Source organism: Poromitra crassiceps (assembly GCF_964638095.1).
Source record: "Poromitra crassiceps genome assembly, chromosome: 1".
NCBI classification, from domain to species: Eukaryota; Metazoa; Chordata; class Actinopteri; order Beryciformes; family Melamphaidae; genus Poromitra; species Poromitra crassiceps.
In genome coordinates, this window is record NC_139623.1 from 29,910,268 (window position 1) to 29,932,334 (window position 22,067).

Sequence of the window (22,067 nt, forward strand, 5' to 3'; positions counted from 1 at the left end):
ATCAAATATGAGTGGGCAAGTTTATGTGGGATTTCCCTGTGTGCGCATATGCAACTATTTTTAGGGAAGTGCTGTGTATATATACTAAACCTAAATGACCAAATGTTACAAGAGCTAATAGCAAAGAGCCGGTTTTGGACGAGGCAGAATGAAGCTGACATGCGTTTTCACAGGTAATTACTGTATATTCATCTCCCACTCTTTTTAACTGGAGTTATGGCGTTTGCTAAGTGTGTGTTCTGTCTTCACAACAGCCTTGGGATCTTTTTGCTTCCTGCTTTCACCAGCCTCTACAGGTGAGTTTTGTGTGTGAGATTCTTTTTTAATTAAGAATTGCTTTCCTGTTATTAATTGAAAATTGTTATTAAGGTTCTCAAGAGGAAACCCCTGAAATCATTGGCCCAGACCATATCCAGTTGAAAGCGCGTCCAGGTAACATTTGTTTTTAAGTTCCAACACTAACTTCATCTTATTTGAAGATGTTTTTAAGTGGTACTGTACATCTTATTTGAAGATGTTTTTAAGTGGTACTGTACTTCATCTTATTTGAAGATGTTTTTAAGTGGTACTGTACTTCATCTTATTTGAAGATGTTTTTAAGTGGTACTGTACTTCATCTTATTTGAAGATGTTTTTAAGTGGTACTGTACTTCATCTTATTTGAAGATGTTTTTAAGTGGTACTGTACTTCATCTTATTTGAAGATGTTTTTAAGTGGTACTGTACCTCATCTTATTTGAAGATGTTTTTAAGTGGTACTGTACTTCATCTTATTTGAAGATGTTTTTAAGTGGTACTGTACCTCATCTTATTTGAAGATGTTTTTAAGTGGTACTGTACTTCATCTTATTTGAAGATGTTTTTAAGTGGTACTGTACCTCATCTTATTTGAAGATGTTTTTAAGTGGTACTGTACCTCATCTTATTTGAAGATGTTTTTAAGTGGTACTGTACTTCATCTTATTTGAAGATGTTTTTAAGTGGTACTGTACTTCGTCTTATTTGAAGATGTTTTTAAGTGGTACTGTACATCTTATTTGAAGATGTTTTTAAGTGGTACTGTACCTCATCTTATTTGAAGATGTTTTTAAGTGGTACTGTACTTCATCTTATTTGAAGATGTTTTTAAGTGGTACTGTACATCTTATTTGAAGATGTTTTTAAGTGGTACTGTACTTCATCTTATTTGAAGATGTTTTTAAGTGGTACTGTACTTCATCTTATTTGAAGATGTTTTTAAGTGGTACTGTACATCTTATTTGAAGATGTTTTTAAGTGGTACTGTACTTCATCTTATTTGAAGATGTTTTTAAGTGGTACTGTACTTCATCTTATTTGAAGATGTTTTTAAGTGGTACTGTACTTCGTCTTATTTGAAGATGTTTTTAAGTGGTACTGTACATCTTATTTGAAGATGTTTTTAAGTGGTACTGTACCTCATCTTATTTGAAGATGTTTTTAAGTGGTACTGTACTTCATCTTATTTGAAGTTGTTTTTAAGTGGTACTGTACTTCATCTTATTTGAAGATGTTTTTAAGTGGTACTGTACTTCGTCTTATTTGAAGATGTTTTTAAGTGGTACTGTACATTTATTTGAAGATGTTTTTAAGTGGTACTGTACCTCATCTTATTTGAAGATGTTTTTAAGTGGTACTGTACTTCATCTTATTTGAAGATGTTTTTAAATGGTACTGTACATCTTATTTGAAGATGTTTTTAAGTGGTACTGTACTTCATCTTATTTGAAGATGTTTTTAAGTGGTACTGTACATCTTATTTGAAGATGTTTTTAAGTGGTACTGTACTTCATCTTATTTGAAGATGTTTTTAAGTGGTACTGTACTTCATCTTATTTGAAGATGTTTTTAAGTGGTACTGTACTTCATCTTATTTGAAGATGTTTTTAAGTGGTACTGTACTTCATCTTATTTGAAGATGTTTTTAAGTGGTACTGTACCTCATCTTATTTGAAGATGTTTTTAAGTGGTACTGTACTTCATCTTATTTGAAGATGTTTTTAAGTGGTACTGTACCTCATCTTATTTGAAGATGTTTTTAAGTGGTACTGTACTTCATCTTATTTGAAGATGTTTTTAAGTGGTACTGTACCTCATCTTATTTGAAGATGTTTTTAAGTGGTACTGTACCTCATCTTATTTGAAGATGTTTTTAAGTGGTACTGTACTTCATCTTATTTGAAGATGTTTTTAAGTGGTACTGTACTTCATCTTATTTGAAGTTGTTTTTAAGTGGTACTGTACTTCATCTTATTTGAAGATGTTTTTAAGTGGTACTGTACTTCGTCTTATTTGAAGATGTTTTTAAGTGGTACTGTACTTCATCTTATTTGAAGATGTTTTTAAGTGGTACTGTACTTTATTTTATTTGAAGATGTTTTTAAGTGGTACTGTACTTCATCTTATTTGAAGATGTTTTTAAGTGGTACTGTACTTCATCTTATTTGAAGATGTTTTTAAGTGGTACTGTACTTCATCTTATTTGAAGATGTTTTTAAGTGGTACTGTACTTCATCTTATTTGAAGATGTTTTTAAGTGGTACTGTACTTCGTCTTATTTGAAGATGTTTTTAAGTGGTACTGTACTTCATCTTATTTGAAGATGTTTTTAAGTGGTACTGTACTTTATTTTATTTGAAGATGTTTTTAAGTGGTACTGTACTTCATCTTATTTGAAGATGTTTTTAAGTGGTACTGTACTTCGTCTTATTTGAAGATGTTTTTAAGTGGTACTGTACTTTGTCTTATTTGAAGATGTTTTTAAGTGGTACTGTACTTCGTCTTATTTGAAGATGTTTTTAAGTGGTACTGTACTGGTATTGAAGCTGTGTGAAGATCTGTTTTTAAGTGGTAGTGTACTTGTATTGAAGCAGTGTGTCTCTCTCAACAGGAAAGCGACTGGTTCTCCACTGCAAGGCATATCCAAAGTGTGAAGATGACCAAACACTCATCTACTGGCTGGTCAATGGCTCTTTCCCTGAAGACATCTTCACCAACGGCAGAGTGGCAGAGACAAAGGAGTGAGTTTGAAGAGTTTATCTTACTTTTCACAATTTTATTGGAAAATCCCTTAACATAGCCCACAGTAAATCATTGAATTCCAAGAATACATAACATAGATGCAATATATAACTACTCAGCAGTTAAGCTGGTGTATATTTATTTGCAAGTCATTTCTGCTATGACATATTGCTGTAGGATGCAATCGACATCACAATAGACATAACGTGTGTTTCAGATCAACATCAGAGGACGGTGCAATCCTCCAGAGGAGTTTGGTGTTGAAGAACGTAACATCAGAAGACCTCAGATCCACCTTTGTTTGTGTGGTGACAAACCCTGTTGGGATTGCCCAGAAGCACATAACACTAAAAGCAATAATAAGGAGAAGACATACTGAGCGTCACTGTAGTAATAACGTGTAATTCTGTGAGCACTCTTGCAATCTGAATTACAAATAGTTGTCGTTAAAGCTACCTGTGACTTTACTATTACATTACACTGTGGAACGCACCGGGGAATGTAAGCACAGCGCTGGGTGTGGGAATGTATGAATCTTGCACTTGTTGATGGTAATCACACCGTGTTTTTATTCGGTCACATGATCAACTTTCACTGGCATTTTTATTTTATCAGACAAAAGTACCTACTCTTCTTCATGGATGTTGTCAATAGATATTTCGAAATAAATAAGTTTGTATCATACCAGTGTGTGTTCACTTATATTTATACACATTTTCTTAAACTTGCATGAAAATATATGTTGTAGACTGAGCTCCATATTTGGACAGCGAAGTACATGACTATGTGTTTAAATACAGGCTCAGTTTAAGACCTACAGCAACATTTCAACATGGACCCCCACAATACAGGGCGCCAAAACATTAACAAGCAGCCTTTCTTCATGTGTGTAGTCAATCAACTTTAACTGTCCCAAATTATTCAGCTTTCATTTCTTTTCAATTAGATTATGGCTCAGGATAAGTCCTTTTGTTCATATTTTGCAAATAGTGTAGATCAAAGTGTATTTATTGAATGAATTTGAATAGTCCTCACGGGCAGAACAAAACCAGCTCCTCTAATTGAAATGAGGTGAACCTGCTGAGTGGAGACTGGGCAGATTGGAATGATTTGTTTTTTAGAAATTTAGTGAAGCGTACCAATCAAGACAAAGTCCAGTCATGATGTGTTGACTGAAATTAGTCGAAAACTGCTTGTAAACGTTTGTCTTTGGAAAATGCAATAAATTAGACCACTCATTATCAAATTATAACTGTGCATTAAACATCTTTGATTGTATATGTATATAACTAGAGGGACAATTGAATTTCTATAATAGAGCTGCTTTCATTTGGATAGTACATAACAAAAAAAAAGCCTGTACACCTATTAAACCACAAACATACACCCGACAGATTCTCTCCAGTTCTTTAATCTGTGGGATGTCAGATGTGATTATGTTTGGCTCTTAATTACTCTAAGACAACATGGACTACATTGTTGGCTGAACAAGATAAAAAGGGGAAAAAAAAGGGAAAATATCTGAGTTACCAGCTATTTGCTTTAAATCAACATGTTCCTGCTTCAAAATAGGCATAAATGATGTCAGCAGTTTGTATTCATATCAATCCATAACTAAACTCCTGTCTCAGAAGCTTCCAGACTCAGCTCATCCAAGCAGCACTGCAAGTTGGCCTTCCTGTCAGGGTGCATGTCTCCCCGCATGCTCTTGCGGAGGAGGGCGGAAGCATCTTGGATGTAAGATGGCCACTTCACTGAACACGTTAAGTACGGCTTTAGCAGCTCTTGGTTGGCATTCAGCGCCATTCCGAACAGGAATCGCAGGAAAATGTCCAGCTTTCCGTCTTCACACTGCAGGCTTTTCTCCACCGCGGTCTTGTACACTTCCATCTCACTGTGTGCCTTGAATATTCGCGAGATCTTGGCTTTCTTGGCGTTGTCGAGAGCATTCTTCCCGTTGTTCCTGAAGGTGAGAAACACATACAGGGCAGCCAGGTACTCCTGCATGGTGCAGTGGATGAAACACTGGGTCCTTTCATGGAACAGGATGTACTGCTCGAGGATGAACTCTGTGCACAGGCCGCTGTTGACCACTGCCTCCAAGGTAGATACCCCGTTCTCTTTCCAGTAGGACTTCTCGACTTTGAGCTCGTCTTTCTCCAGCAGGATGAGGGCCACCTTTCCAAGTTTCATGAGGAACTCTCTCTCCTCCTCCATGGTGCGGGGAGGCGCTCTGAAGCCGCGCCCGCTCAGGAGCACCTGCATCAGCTGTGTGTACAACGGTGTGATGCCCTTGGCCAGCTCTGCCTGTGACCCGCGTTGGTTAAACACACGCTCCCACATGGCACCCAGCACTGAGCAAAACAATGGCAGGTGACACATGATGTGGATGGTCTTGGAAGACTTCACATAGGCGACAACTCGATCTGCTTGCACCGGGTCCTCAAACCTCTTCCTGAAGTACTCTTCCTTTTGCGCGTCGTTGAAACCGCGCATCTCAAACACCTCATGTGAAACCTCCCCTGGAAAGCAGCGTGACTTGAGGGGGCGAGATGTGACCCATACGATGCCGTTGTAGAACAGTCTTCCCCGGAGCAGGTTGACCACCAGCACGTCCAGGGTGATGGGCTGGTCGTGGTCACAACGAAGCTCAGTGTTGTAGAAGTCAAGCTTGTGGGGGTACTCGTCGAGACCGTCACAGACCAACATGATCTTCCCCTCATCATCACTTGCCAGCTTCTTCAACTTTTTGGTTTCTGGGTAGATCGTGTTGATTATCTCCACCAAGCTGACCTCGCGGCCCTCAAAGGCGTTCAGTTCTCTGAATGGCAGTGGAAACAGAAAGGAGATGTGGGGGTGGGACCGCTCTTCTGCCCATTCCTGGATTAGCTTCTGTACCGCCATAGTCTTCCCTGAGCCTGACTGCCCAACAGTCATAACAGACCTCACGCGCTCACTCTGGATCATCTCTTGACTCAAGATATCCGTACATGCAAGCTCCTTCTCTGGTTTCCGGTTGGTATTGAGGTTTTCTAACTGCCTGACCTCATGTTCAGTATTTGGGCCATTATCCCAGTTTGATGAAATGAAGGGAGTAGAGAAGACTCTGTCCAAGGGCTTCTTCTCTGCCTGCATGGCCTCCTGTACATAGCCGTACTTCCTCTTCAGAGTCACACTTAGCTCATAACGTACTTCATCTGCAAAGAGAAATCAACATTTAAAAAAAGCTCATAAGGTACTTCATCTGCAAAAAGAAACCAACATTTAAAAAAGCTCATAACATACTGTACTTCATCTGCAAAGAGAAACCAACATAAAAAAGCTCATAATGTACTTCATTCATGTGTTCGGTGTGTGTATTATCTGTCTGACTCCTGTCTCCGGTTTGACCATGGTTAGGTGTAGTGGTGCGTGGCGGAGACGTGCATTCTAGTCTACCGAGTGCACTTTTCTAGTTTGTAAATATTTTACCCTGTGCAAATAAATCATTGAGTATCTAATAAATACATTTGAAACTTGTTTACACGACTTGTCTCCTTTACATTCAAGTAATAATAAACCAGTGTAAAGCAGGGGTTGGCGTACTTTTGATGCGCAGGTCCTGGAGATAGAGCACAAGCTGGTGCAGCCGTAGTTGCTGCAGGATGGCCGTGGTGAGCTGCAGAGACACTTCCAGGTCGTAACACTCCAGCAGCCGGTCCACCAGGTCCACCATGTCCATGCCTTGGGGAGGAGTGTTGAAAGACTCTGGGTAACGCTTCCACAGAGTCGATTTGAATCTCCTCAGCTCAAACTCCGACAGCTTCGCCAAGGTTTTACAGATAGCCTGATTCCAAAAGAAGTACAAAACAGACTAAGAGTCGTGCTTCTCAATTTGAGTGTATTTTCCATGCCGTCTGTTATAAAATGACAAATACAGATGAGCCCACAAATTGACACTAACCTTGAAAGTGAATCCCACTGTCAGACTAGGGTGCCTAATCTCATTTGGATCCCGGATTAATTCAGGTCTTTCAGGAGGCTCTGTGATGTCCCCCTCTTTGTTTCGAACCCTGGTGCGGCCATAGCGGGGTGATCGAAATATGTTTTAGTGCCATTCCAGTACATACACACACTAGGGGTGTCACGATACACTCAGTTCACGATACGATACGTATCACGATACTGGGTTCACGATAACGATACGATACGATACGATTTTAACAATATTTTTTTAAACTTGAATAATGACAATATATGACTGGAAAAGTAGTATTTTATTTGAAATGCACAAATACAAAACATGCTGTTGTGGGAAATTGTTATTACAATAACAACTAGAAAAAACATGAGATTGGAGATAAGGCTTATCTTGAAATAGAATGAGTTACACCGTCACTTAAATTTACTTTGAACTAAAAGGTTTCTCAGCAGTATAAATTCTCATTATGCATCTTCAGTTTTTCTTCAAACTCAAACAACAAGACTTTTCTTAGTCTATTTTTTATGCATCTTCAGTTTTTCCTGTCAAGTAAACAGTTTTGCCAGAAACTCAATTGAATGGTTTCTCTCCTGTATAACTTCTCATGTGTCTCTTCAGAGACTTGTTCAACTGAACTACTTTCCACACATTGAACTTCAACAAACAAAGACGTTTCTTTGTCTATTTTTGAAGAAAAAAAAAAAAAAAAAAAAAAAAAAATTCCCACGATATGAGATTTCATCTCAACGATACATATCGTGACGTTTTACTATCGCGAAATTTCGTGGGACGATATATTGTGACACCCCTAACACACACAGACACACACTTTTAAAAGATGCCATGGGTGTATTTTTTACTTGCGCGTTCTATTTTCACAATCATCACTGTCCAAGGAATAGCAGCTTGAGTATGAATCTGTTCTCTCTAGATGGACTCTGTACAGAGGGAAACACAGAAGACTTGCATTACAAACACCAAGACATGTTGTTACAATGATGTTATTGCTGTATTGCTTGAGTGTATGTTTTGTTGATTTTTCCCTCTAAATACTTGAAGAGAGCATGGTGCAGGTAATCTTTTTTTTTATTTACAGTTTGGGCTCAAGATTATTATGAAAATACCCCCCAAAAAACAAAAACAAAATTAAAACATGCCCCCAGGGCAGAAATATGGAGAAAAAAGGTGCCATTATAATGCACATGCTAAAAGCCATCTGTGCAGATAACACCTGTGACGTCACTCAGGCTAATGTACTCACTGTAATAATAATAATAATATAGAGTCAATGTCTAGAGCAAAAAACTTTCCAAAATACCAGACATACGATAATTATCGTATATGTATGATAATTATCGTATTATGCGATAATTGACCTCCAACAATGATCATTTTGACCCTCTAGTCTAATACGATAATTCAACACTGCCCAGAATGCATTTCGGCACTGAAGGAGCAGAGAAAACGCCACTCCGCCATTCTCGCCCCCCAAGACAACTAAGTGCCTTTTAAACATGAACTCTGGATCATGTCCTGCTAGAGAGAGCAGGATATTTTCAGGTTTTGCCTTTCTAAACATCAGGGGTCTTTGTTAAGAAACAACTGGATATGAGCCGTTTTTTCTGCCAGTGGGCGGGGGGGGGGGGGGGGGGGGGGCGGCGCGGTAGCATCTATCGAAAACAAGAAATGTGATAGGAAGCAGCTGTAGCTATGAGGCAGTCAAAATAGTGGTCGCACCGTCGTCAATCACTGTGGGTGATCTATTTTACAAGTGGCAACTAGTCATATCTGACTAGTTTTAAATGTAGGCTATTTCTCCCCACAAAAGTTTGATAGCCTATCAGTCAGTCAGCTCCTATCCTCTACGCAGTGGAGAGGCACACAACACTGCCTGCTGATATAATTGGCTGCATCACGTTAGCGACAAATCTGGAGACTTCAAAAAGCATGTTTTAACGGAGTCCATTCCAACGAGGGGTGGCAATGTGCCAAAAAATGAGCGCTTCGCCTTGCTACATAAAGCAGCCCAGTCAAAATAGTCGTCGGACTGTCGTCAATCACTGTGGGTGATTTATTTTACAAGTGGCATTTCAAGTCATATCTAACTAGTTTTCAATGTATTTCTCCCCACACAAGTTAGGCTTTTTCTGACATGGGAGCAAGCAAGCAGCAGCAGCAGCAGACCTGATGCACTGGACCTGCCTGGCTGCAGCTGAAGCGCATTGGCCAAACAATCAATCAATCCGTTTTTGCAGCACTTGAGGAAACCGTGAGTTTGCTCGTTGATATAAGCGATTGCCCGAACGATTCATTAATTAATAAACTAGTGAACGTGAAGTGAGTCACGAGCCACACCTGCCCACTACGGATATGCGGATAATATCCTGCCAGCTGTTTAACATGAGCTGCGATTGCGTGGAAGCGGATCTTATACCGGTGGTCGAGGTAGATAAGATACGGACTCGCGGGAGTGCGCGTAGGCCGGCTAATTGTTGTTTAACATGCAGGCCAACCGGCTAGGTGCAGGTTATAATACGGATTCCACTGCATGTTAAGAAGTGGCTCTATTTAGTTTGGGCTCTATCTATGGTTAATATGGCACTTTATGAAGTTTTAATAGTTTCAGGGGTCAAACATAACTAGTACTGAAGCTAGTTGACCCCAACAGGTTTTTCAAAATAATGCCTATTTGGAAATATAATGTTGGAGAACCAGAGACCGCACAGCCGACCGACCATCTCAGCTCATCTCACCCGGCTGCGGTTCCGAGGGAACGTTTATTGTTTATTAAAAATGTCACAGGTGTTATTGCTCGATTTGCAGGTTTTCATGTGCGCGTGCCAGCTGCTTTACAAAAACGCGTCTAGATGCATGTGTGGGGGAAAAAACAAAAGAGAATGCTAATTGCTACATAGAAGTCCCACATATTAAAGGAGAATTCAGTTTTTTTTACACCCTGGACCTTATTTCCAGCTTTAAATATGATGTTTAAGTCACCCTGACACCTTCAGTTTGATTAGCATCAGCAGAAGCTATGATCAGTTTGAACTGCAACCTGAAAACGGGGCATCTGAAATGATTGTATTCATGTCTAGTCAAAAGCTTATTTTCCGACACACAGCGGCTCATTGTGGTTATTATATAATATAGAGAACATGAATTAGCGATGTAATGTACCTCCGTGGTGTTGACAGCCTGCTCTGTTTGCTGTCCGTCCCATAGATAGCACCTCCTGCTTTATCTCCCGCTGCTCAGTGCTCTTTGTAATCCATATATGGTCTTATTTCATACGAGCGGCAATTGAATTGAATCGTCCATAATCTTGAAATCAGATCATCTGTATAGGCTACACTAGGCTGGCTGCTACACAACAACAGACTGAGTCAACTCTGACCTGCCTGACATGTGCTTCAGAAGAGAAGAGAAGCGCTTCTGTTTGGTAACAGAAAAAGAAGAGAAAACCACAGAACAAGAGAAACACATCCGGGGCGGGTCAAAGTTGACTCAGTTTGTTGTGTAGCTATGGCATAGCAGCCTAGCTTTGCATATGATCTGATTTCAAGATTATGGATGATTCATTTCAATTCAATTGTCGCTCATATGAAATAAGACCATATATGGATTACAAAGAGCAGTGGGAGATAAAGCAGGAGGTGCTATCTATGGGACGGACAGCAAACAGAGCAGGTTGTCAGCAGCACGGAGGAATGTTACATCGCTAATTCATGTTCTCTATATTATATAATAACCATAATGAGCCGCTGTGTGTCGGAAAATAAGCTTTTGACTAGACATAAATACAATCATTTCAGATGCCCCGTTTTCCTTGTTTTCAGGTTGCAGTTCAAACTGATCATAGTTTCTGCTGATGCTAATCAAACTGAAGTTGTCAGGGTGACTTAAAGGAGAATTTCGGTTTTTTCGAACCTGGAGCCATCTCCTGCCATTAATTATGATTTGTCCACTCACCTGGCGATCCCCGCGGCGTATCTGGGCGTCCTAGCGTTGTTTTGATATCAATAGACCCTTCTCACGGGGGCCATTTTGTGTCGAGAAGCCAGGGTAAACACAGGTGCAAGCAAAACACTAATGAGGGTTTCCAACTTCCATGATTGGAATTTGGAAACCCTCATTAGTGTTTTGCTTGCACCTGTGTTTACCCTGGCTTCTCGACACAAAATGGCCCCCGTGAGAAGGGTCTATAGCATCCAAGTCAGTCGTAAAGTGGAGTTGATTTGGGGCCAAGTGTGAGCCTGTATTTCCTGCATCTAAATAGCTATTTTTCTTCCCTTTTTCGCCAAATATCGCCAGAATCTGATCCGTCAACATCCACCACAGTGATATTTCACCCCAGGCTGTTTCCTGGAGTGCACAGGGATCAAATTACCTCAAACGTGATCTAGGTCACCAAGTCTCGTGAAGTCCCGCGATACTTTCCTGTCGACTGGCCAAATACAGGCAGGACGCTTTGCGGTGGTGGTTTTAGCGTAACCTATGTGGGGTTTGGCATAACCTTCGTTATTTCGAATCCCACAACTATTTAGATGCAGGAAATACAGGCTCACACTTGGCCCCAAATCAACTCCACTTTACGACTGACTTGGACGCTATTGATATCAAAACAACGCTAGGACGCCCAGATATGCCGCGGGGATCGCCAGGTGAGTGGACAAATCATAATTAATGGCAGGAGATGGCTCCAGGTTCGAAAAAAACGAAATTCTCCTTTAAACATCATATTTAAAGCTGGAAATAAGGTCCAGGGTGTAAAAAAAAAACGGAATTCTCCTTTAATGCAAAGTGGTCTCTAACCTGCACCATGCTCTTTAATGTTGTGTTTGTACCCTGTGGTGGAGGAATCATCTTTGTCCATTTCAACAGATTTATGGAAATCCTCGCTATTCATTGAAGTGTAGCTCAGGACCGGAGGTGCGGCGTGTTCCACATGCCTACAAAGTGAAAAATGTGGAAGCCACTTCAATGCAAACAGTGAAAATGTAGTCAGTGCTCAGTAGGCGTAAACCAATAAGACACAAAAAGAACAATTATAGAACGCCTACTAAAACACTTTCTATTTCAGGAAACCGCCTATAATCAGCAGATAGATACTAGACAGAATTAGAAGCTAAATACTTTCTCAGTACAACACATTCATTTCAATAGGTTGTTCTGATGCCCTTAAATATATCTTCCTATTGTCTACATTGTCTTTTTCTTTTGCATTTCTGCTTTATTGGACAAACACATTGTAGAGTGACAGGAAGGATGACAGGAAGGAAGGGAGAGAGGGGGGGGGGAGAGAACATGCAACAAATGACCGCAGGCTGGATTGGAACCTGGGTCACTGCGAGGACTGAGCCTTACATGGTACGCGCCTAACACGGTGTGCCACCGGGATGCCCCATTGTCTCTCAAATTGGACAGAAAAAATACCTTTAGAGGCTGCTTGCCTTGTCTTTTTAAAAATGGCTCAATGAAAAATGTCTCACCACCAACTGCTAGCATCCATGGGGCTCGGCTCGGGTCCCAGGTCCAGAGACGGTCTTCTCTCAGGCACATAGTAGATGTCATCCTCCTCATTATATGCACTCTTTCCTCCAGCAGACACCCCATCCCCAAAGGAGGAGCTGCCCCCCGATGGTGTGGAGATCGTGTCTACGTCAGCGTCGTCCATCACTTCCTCTGCAGGGTCAGCCGATGGCCGAGAGTCAGATCACATGTAAGGATCACTGTTGTGCAAAACGTCATGGGAGGTGAACCCACCTGCACCTGCGGTGACGGAACACATGAAAAACAGATTGATTCTGAGCTACATTTTCAGGGTGCATTAAAGGGGTTATTAGACCATAATTGATTTTTATGTTGCTAGGAAGACAAGGAGATGTACTGTATGTAGAGATGATGTATGTATGTAACCTATGTTGTGTGTGTAGATATTAGGGGTGAGGGGAAAAATCGATACACCATAGTATCGCGATATTTTGCGTGATGATATTGTATCGATATTTGGACGCCAAGTATCGATATTTTATTATATAATGTGCAAATAAAGTGTTTGCTATTACAGTACTAGAATAATAGAATCAATTGCTTTTTCAATTGATTCTGTCTACTTGACAATGTTACTGCAATAAAATGGTTGAAGTCAGATGAACAGACTGGAAAATTGATCTTATATAAACCAGATGTTGACAAAGTTTTCCTTTGGGGACATCATTTGCAGTTGAAAAAGTAAGAAATCACAATATATCGAAATATCGCAATATTCAATATATCGCAATACTATCGTATTGTGACTCAAGTATCGTTTTAGTATCGTATCGTGGGCATCTGGTGATTCTCACCCCTAGGATGTAGTATATGACTGTGATGATGCTACTGTATGTAAAGCCCTTTGAGACATGCTTGTGCTAAGTGGCTATAAACAGAAATGAACTGAGAACCTATTCAGGCTGTGTCAAGGGAAATACAATCCTATGACATCCCAATTGATAGTTGAACGTTGTTTTTTTTGTTTTTTACTTTCGTTTCCTGTACCCATATACATGGATGCAAACTCATGCAGACTGAAAAAGGTGACAGATACACAAAACCACTCAGAAATCCTTAACTTAAAGTCAAACTGAACCTGTTTGTCACGTGCATAATGTTTCAGACTGAAAACATAGTTTGTCTAAAGGTCAGGGCAGGTTGAGAGGCGGGTCATAGTATCATGTCGATGATTTTATTTGACAATTCTGGGGACTGGATTGGGCTTTGGCCAATCCTGGCGTGTTCCGCCTCCAAATCGAGTGGGATTCAGTGTGTTGTGGCGCTCCCCTCAGGAAGAGCCTTTTGACGGGAGGAGTGGAGCTCAGTGAGCCGCAGGCAGCCAGCTGCCTTCGTGTTGCCGAGCGGAGAGTGCAGCACGTCGGCCTGGAATCTCTGAAGTGTGACCCCTGACAACCAAGCTATCAGATGCATGCGCCATTATCGCTGCTGTAAATACGATATCCCTGGAATGCGCGTTTTAACGAGCCAGTTACATTTCTTTGCATTCTTAGATTATTTTTGTTTTTTGTTCATGTTTCTAACAATTGGCCAAGTTAATAGTTAGTTTATGGGATAAGCGCCATTTTCTACTTAATTTGGAAGAGAAAATTATCCAGAAATGAAGATTTGATTGACAGCTGCATGTCGTGATATGATTGGTTGAAATGGGGTAGAAATTTGATAGTACTAGGTGACGTCAGCAAACTGTACATTACTGTTATCAATGAAATCTTGAAAAATGAACTTTTGATGTGAAAAAGTGTGAAAAACTAAAGAAATTAGATTGTTGTGATTTTGTTTGCATACATTATTAAATAGGTGCACTGTATACGCAGGTATTTGAACTAAAAGAAAAGAAAAGTCATTTTTGGGTTCAGCTCGACTTTAAGTGCCCTATTTTGGGATAAAAAAGGTGACTGTCACCTAAAAGGTTTTATATGCATCCCTGCATTTAAAACCTCTGCATATAAAACCTCTTCTGAAAGATGTTTAAGGCGACATGACCATGCTTTGTTTTGTAAGGGAGGTGGGTATGTTGGGGCTGTTTTTCTTTTGCCAGGCATGCCAACGACACACTTCTATCAAGTGCTGGTCTGGTTGAAATGTTTCTTAAGGAAACATGATTAAAGTTCCTTTCAACAATCTCAATGCAGTGCAATTTGATTACGGTATGTCATACAGTATCATTGCACTTTCTATCCTTGCGTAGAACTCTAATGAGAAAAAGTCAGGTCAATTTTAAGATACTTTTTTTTGCTGAGTGACAACCTAAAAGCCACAATTTGAGTGAAATGTCCCTTTAATTACAATGGCCTTGACTCTCAGGATGTTTTTAATACCATTCACTCTCAGAAACGGACCATAGTTGGGGCATTCTGTGGAATCACCTGGTAGAAAGCGTACCACAAAGGCTTAGTCCTTCGCACGGCCGACCCGGGTTGGAACCCGACCCATGGTCCTTTGCCGCATGTCATCCCCCCCTCTCTCCCCACCCTTCCTGTCTGCCTACTGTCCTATCAATAAAGGCAAAATGCCCCAAAAATGATCTTAAAATAAGAAAAGAAACGGACCATAATTAATTCTCACAATGTCCATGTTACTGAAACAGGACTAGCAGCTACGGTAATATGTTTATTTTTGTTTTACCTTCTAGGTTGGTTTATGTACACAGTATTCAACTTTGGCCTCTTTGCGCAATAAGGACACTTCCCTACACTTCCAGGCTTTCCCAGTAAACGCACCATCGTGGCATTCTGCATTCTGCAAGGCCATTGTTTTCAATGAAGGATGTGGCAGCGCTCTCCTAAACAGCTGCGCAGCCGAAAGCACCTTGATAACTCCTGCTTGATAACTCCTGCTTGATAACTCTGCTTAGTCCTTTCAACTCGCCCTCGTTCACTTCCCCTCGGGGGAATTCCTCCCTCCTGAAATGTGGGACCTCAGAGGCACTTGTTGCTGACTACAGCACAGTGTGGTCATACAGTGTAGGAAATTAAAACAATATTTGGGGGGCAACTTTTGCCCCACCATGTAAAAAAAATTGGGGCATTTACAAAATTCTGGGGGCACATAAAAAAAGTAATTAGTGCATAAAGTTCAAGGTTTCCATGGGTCTGGACTAGAGTACTTGAGAATGCTTAGATTTATAAAGAGGCCCTTAAAAGTCCTTGGATTTAGCCTACCAGAATCTCTGAGTTTGAGCCTCATGCAATCTGGAACCTCAAAATTCATCCTAACCCTAAAATACCATTTTTATATGTGTCATCAGTAGTGCTGGGCCAAGCTTGATACACTCAGTACATTTTCATGCACTTTAAAAAAATCAAATTATTGCATTAGTCCGCCTAAAACTGGACTTTTGAAATGCATGTAAACATGTTAGCTGGACTGAAATCGAAGTTATAATAAGTCCGACTAACACACCCAGATAATGCGATTGGGAGTGGATTTACTCCTGCATGTATACATGCCAGTCAGACTGTGGACGAGGCGATCAGGTTAAACCTGAGCTGTAACCTGAGCTGCCGGTTAAACCCGAGCTTTGGGCTTAAAGTTAACACAGTGGTTCTCAAATTCTTTAACATGAAGGACCCCTAAACTGACAAAAATTAGACCACGGACCCCCATTTGATAGGATTTTGTCCCACGGTCCCCCATATGCTAAGATTGATGCTTTTAGATGTTTTATTACAGAAAGTGTATAAAACCCATGACCAAAATAGTCATTGTGTTACTTATGAATGGAATTATAGCGAAAATAACGTACCCCCCTTTTGGCTGGGAACCCCCTCAAGGACCCCTGGGGGTCCATGGACGCCCATTTGAGAACCACTGAGTTAACAGATTGAACTTTAACCCACAAATATGCTGACCTCCAATGACATGCATTGCTGACATTTGGAGAAGGAAGTTTTGTAGGCACCAAAGAGGTAGTCCAAATTGGAACCTGGCCAAAAATCCACATGCATGTACGGCAGACAGGCCTACATGAAGGATGATGGCGATAACGTTAACCGTTTAGAAAAGTTATATTGAGTTATAATCGAGAGATGCCTAAATTATAACATCATTTTTTAATTGTTTCAGGTGCTTTGATCTGAACGCATAAGCAACTTGGCAGGCACATGTAAATCTATCTACACGGTTTCAAATGGATTAAAGAAAACATTGTTTGATAAACGGTTGGTACCTCCGCTAGTGCATCTGGAAAGGCAAACAGTTGCTGTAGCCTAGAGATTCCAGGTTGCGCAACGCAAAATATGCGCCTTTATTGTCGCTGCTGGCTGGGTGTGCCCAAAAGTTTAGCTCTTCTCAACGCCACGCTACACCACTCACTTCACACGATTAAACGTAACGTTACAGAAATACTGCAATGCCATCATAATGTGATTTCCACAATACGGTTGATAATTCAAAACGTCCAAATCTGTCTATAAAATGTCTAACATTAACTTTTTAAGTTTGATAAGACTCAGACAACACGGGATAACAAAGATGTCGACCAGAAAGACTTGATGTGAGCAGGATGTGTGAGCACAACAAACCAGGATTTAGACGTCCGCGTCCGCCCGCCCTCAGATAGTTTCACGTCAAATATAATAGATTATATTTTCGTAGTGGGCAAAAGCGAAGGCTACATAAAATATCTCTATGAACACGCATCGGTTTTAGTTACTTCCTTGTGTTTGCTTCGTTAGCTTACGAGCTAAGCTTAGCTTACCCGCTTACCCTCTTCCTCTTCTTCCTCTTCTTCCTCTTCCTTCTTCTTCCTTTGATTTTATTTGGCGGTTCAGTTTTCAAGTGCATTACCGCCACACACTGGTTTGGAGTGTGAACTAAAGATTTATCCTCTAATAATTTCTACCAAACAAAATAAAGAACCAAATCAAAACACAAAAAATAAATAAATACTCAATACTGTACTAATTGTTCTCATGTTCTATTAATTAATCTTGTTGATTTGCTAGATTATCCTTATTTATTTATTTATTTATTTATTTATTTATTTATTTATTAGAATATTACTGATGTTTTCCTTTGCAATCTTTCTTAATGCCCCTTGCCTTCAATGATGTTTTCTTCTTTTACTGGGGGATTGGCAACTAAGATTATAAAGCAAACTCTGCCACCCACTGAGGGTGACAAATAAATGATTAGCCTAGGGGGGTATAAGTATGAATGAAGTAACTTAGATGACGTGAAATGGTGCAAGTTGTAATCAAGGATATGAATCTGAATAAAATGTGAAATATATTTGAGGGTACTGTTTGGTGCCTGTTTGTCTCCACAACCTGCCATGTGTTTTTATTGTAGGCTGCAGGACAAAACAGCAGCAGCAGCAGCAGCAGCAGCAGCAGCAGCAGCAGCAACAACAACAACAACAACAACAACAACAACAACAACAACAACAACAACAACAACAACAGATAACACATTCACCACACGTTTTATTTACTTATTTCAACTCCCATTAAAAGTCATGGTAATCATGATGATAATCACTATGAAAAGCAGTATGCACATAGCCTCTATACATACCGCATTCGTTGGTATGCATGCGTAGGTGGTTCTGAATAGCCTACTACAGCCAACAAGAAAGCTGCAAAATCCTGCTCTGTCCTGTTTTCTCTTATGTTTGCATCTAATGGCTATAGGAATGCCTTGGTGTTTTTATTTATTTATTTATTTATTTATTTATTTATTTATTTATTTATTTATTTATTTCTATCTATCTATCTATCTATCTGTTTGTTTGTTTGTTTGTTTGTTTGTTTTTTTACATGCCTATTTCTTATTGCCTATTGCTCATTGCTTGTTGCCTATTTGTACTATGTCGTAAACGGAGTCCACAGCACAAGAATTTCACACGTGATACTTGTACCATGGAGTGACAATAAAAATCTTGAATCTTGAATCTTGAATCTTGAATCTTGAATCTGGGTGCTCTTTAATTGCTCTCTGCAGGGAGTATTTAATTGTATTTATAGTGATAATCTCGAAGATTTCAGTTTCGTTGACGACACCTATGGCGATGAGCGGTAATAGCAGGTGAGATCCAAACTGTTGCATCATCTGTATCACGACACGTCACGACATCCAGTCCAATAAATGTTGCAATACTGAAAATGCAAAGGATTCCAAGTCCAACTTCCATCAATGGGCATCACCACTGTTAACTCAGTTGGTGATAGATTAGGCTACTTTACGTGAAAATTGTTGAGATGATCATATCGAGTTGAGGATGTACAAAGCATTAATTGCACAGTAGACTAGCCTACCTACGGTAGCCCAAAATGCAGGCCTTTTTGTTGGAAGTAGGCTAGGCCTAGCCTACTAACCACATTTTTAATTCCCAAATATGAACTGCTACTTTTGCCATTTCATTTTTCCATCTTTTATGCTTTTATAGACAAAGCTTGAGCCTATGGCTACTTCTTCTCCTATGACATATGATATAATCAGTTAATCACTATGATATTCATAGGGACTTATAGCCAATAGGCCTAAATGGTTGAACCGGTTTCTCAATAGTTATAAAGCGGAGTGCGCATGTCACCAGCATCCTTGGACCCTGTCTCTTTCGCGACCGTAACGCCTACTGCGCTTTGTGTGATGGAGGCGCAGGCAGCGACAAAAGACGGAGGCGAGGAGGGAAACGGTAGGAGGTATGAGGGCTGATTAATGCCCACAAGATGGACGAGAAGCATCATCAACATAGCGAGTGTTTTGAATGGCTGCTGCTGCTGCTGCTGCATACAACAGTACGATAAACTGGATGTTCATTGTTTTCAATGGGGGAAAGATGGTTAAGTTTGCCAGCAACCTATCTGCAGAGTGACAAAATAATCTTTTCCTCATTTTTGCCATCCACCATACATAAATGGATGCTTGCTAATAGGCTACATCCAAAGGAACATAGTTCTCTTTCAATGTAGTAGGAGTATGGGAGAAAAATAGGCTACCAAATCTTGATTTTGGTTGGGCTGTTCCTATTCCTTGCTTGGCATATTTAATTACATTGGAAATAATATTTAATAATTTCTTCAAATGAAAAAGAGTAATGCTGTTATTTCCCTAGGCCGGACTAGGTTTCTTTCCAGCCTTTGTGGTGTAGTGGTACTGTAGCTTCAGAAAAACGACCATTACAGCCCGAACACACCATACGCCAATCCCACGCTGAAGCAATGCAGCACAGAGCCAGTTTCATTTCAGCATCCTTGTAAATAGGTCAAACCAATCACACCAGCCGCCAGTGCTGGGCAAGTTACTTTCAAAATGTAATATACTACATATTACTAGTTACTTTCATTTGAAAGTAATACAGTACTTTACAATATTACTTTCTGTGTAGAGTAACTCGTTACTTATTACACTACTTTTGCATTACTTTTACCAAAACAGCAAAATGACATCGCCGCCCTGGAACCATCCCAAAAAATAATTTCAACCGCCTTGAAGTCAGTGTAAACAATCCAAAATTCTAAATGTTATTATTTTCTTTTGTTATTGTCATCTATAGTCGTTATTTGCATAAAAACACACAGTTTGATTAGGAAATGATTGTATCTTTTTTAAATATGTGCTTTGATTGAATAAAATGCAACTCAATTTGTAACTTGAGTTACTTGACAAAGTAACTGGTATAATATTACTGAAATCCTATAAGTAATAAGTTATATTACTGAGTTACTGCTAAAAGTAATATATTACATGTAATATGTTACTTTTGTAATGAGTTACCCCCAACACTGCCAGCCGCACACCACACCATGCTGAAGCTATGCTGCACGTGTGCTGCAGCGATAGTTTCAACTTCTGTTCTATTTTTCAAATGTGCAGTGCGCTGCACTCGAGCAGCCAGGCATGAAGCGCTGCTGTTCTGAGACGCCAAATATGGTGTGAACCAGGGCTTAGACTACCTTAGGTCATATCTTCAAGATTCAAGATTCAAGATTCAAGATTCAAGATTCAAGATTTTTATTGTCACTCTGTAGTACAAGTATCACGTGTGACATTCTTGTGCTGTAGACTCCATTACAACATAGTGCAAAATAACAGGGCATATAGGTGCAGGAAAACAAGAGAAGCAACAAGGCAGTAAGCAATAAGACAAGTCAAAGACAGTGACATATTCACTGCACATAGGTGCAAATGGCATGGACATACTTTAAACATAATTAAACATAATTAACATTCTGTTTGCACAGGTGCAAATGGCATAGACCTAATTAAACATACAATTAAACATTAGACATACGTAATGGTAGCAGCTATAGTACAGCTACTACATGATTGTTGGGAGTTTATTTATGTATGTTAAGGAGTCTCGTGGCCTGCGGGAAGAAACTGTCCCTCAAGCGATTTGTGCGTGCTTTTGGGACCCTGTATCTCCTCCCTGAGGGTAACAGGGAGAACAGGCTGTTGTGGGGGTGGTTTGTGTCCTTGATGCTCTTCAGTAGGGCTGGGACGGATCAGAAAACCCACGGATCGGATCGCGTGACGGATTTTGAGCCACGAATCACGGATTTTTCGGATCAGCAAAAAAAAAAAAATAGGCTATATCAGATTTTTTCTCTCTGAATTAGATTTTCGATTTGAATTTTTAATACTATTATACTTCTCTAACCATTTGTTGCCCTGCACAGCTCAAAAAATATTTTTTTCTCATGACACAATTTATGCTTTTACTCTGAAGGCAAAACAACCCAACTTCCTGTTTTAGGTGGCACTGCGCCTAACTTCGTGCCTGTTGCTTGCTAACGTAGTCACATGACACGGGTACAGATCTCAATGGTACAGACCAGACCGGGTGAGTCTGGAAACATAACGTTGATGCTACGTTATGCTACTCGGTGGCCCCACGTGTTGTTTTGTTGTTATGCGTCCAAGGCAACATTTCACCGTCCGGTGATAATGTGTTCGTGAAACGTGTGCGCGTGTGTGTGTGTGTGTGTGTGTGTGTGTGTGTGTGTGTGTGTGTGTGCGTGTTGTGGCTCGTGCTATCTTGTGCAGCGCGCAACATGCTGCTCGCATTCCTGTGCTTTTTCAGAGGTGTTGAAATAAGTTTGCTGTCTTTAGTAGCCACTAGCCACAGCCTTCAGAGAGACTTTACAGCGAAGGGATGAGGAAGCTCACTGTGCTTGCCATGATGATGCCTGTCTGTGTCTGGCTGCGCAGGCGTTCTCATACACTAACGTTAAACGTTAAACGAAACGAAAGCGGGGGGGGGGGGGGGGGGGTCCGCGGACCACGACGTTCCGAACCGTGTGCCGAACCGTGGGGGCTGATCCGTACGGGTCACGGATTATCCGTGATCCGTCCCAGCCCTACTCTTCAGGGACCTCCTGAGGCACCGCTGGTTATACAGTTCCTGCAATTCTTCCAGCTCACATCCTGTTACGTGCTGGGCCGTGCGCCTCACTCTTCTTAGTGCCCTGCGTCCATGGTGGTACAGTTCCCGTACCAGGTGGTGAAGCAGCCAGTCAGCAGGCTTTCAACGGTGCCTCTGTAGAAGTCCCTGAGGATTTTTGGCCTT

General features: G+C 40.5%; 1 protein-coding gene and 1 long non-coding RNA gene across 2 annotated transcripts; one reads left to right on the forward strand and one right to left on the reverse strand.

Moving 5' to 3' along the window:
• Positions 1 to 315: 315 nt before the first annotated feature.
• LOC310778831 lies at positions 316 to 4,073 on the forward strand. The gene is made up of 3 exons (XR_014552788.1): positions 316 to 432; positions 2,909 to 3,038; positions 3,257 to 4,073. It is a non-coding gene; the product is annotated as an uncharacterized lncRNA (long non-coding RNA).
• Positions 3,091 to 17,257, reverse strand: nlrc3l1 (NLR family, CARD domain containing 3-like 1). The gene is made up of 7 exons (XM_083639265.1): positions 17,077 to 17,257; positions 12,490 to 12,769; positions 11,845 to 11,949; positions 7,861 to 7,938; positions 6,983 to 7,091; positions 6,625 to 6,865; positions 3,091 to 6,236 (listed from the first exon to the last, which is right to left on the reverse strand). Exons 2-7 carry the CDS (start codon positions 12,672 to 12,674, stop codon positions 4,654 to 4,656), a joined length of 2,301 nt encoding a protein of 766 aa, XP_083495391.1. The 5' UTR covers positions 12,675 to 12,769; positions 17,077 to 17,257; the 3' UTR covers positions 3,091 to 4,653.
• Between the last annotated feature and the right edge of the window lie 4,810 nt (positions 17,258 to 22,067).

Excerpts from the sequence above, each read along its gene's own strand:
- nlrc3l1 (XM_083639265.1), bottom strand. The coding sequence starts at position 12,674 with ATGGACGACGCTGACGTAGACACGATCTCCACACCATCGGGGGGCAGC. Across the intron at positions 11,950-12,489 it reads ATGGATGCTAGCAGTTGGTG|GCATGTGGAACACGCCGCAC; the intron begins GTGAGACATTTT and ends TTCACTTTGTAG. Across the intron at positions 6,237-6,624 it reads CCAGGACCTGCGCATCAAAA|ATGAAGTACGTTATGAGCTA; the intron begins GTACGCCAACCC and ends TTCTCTTTGCAG.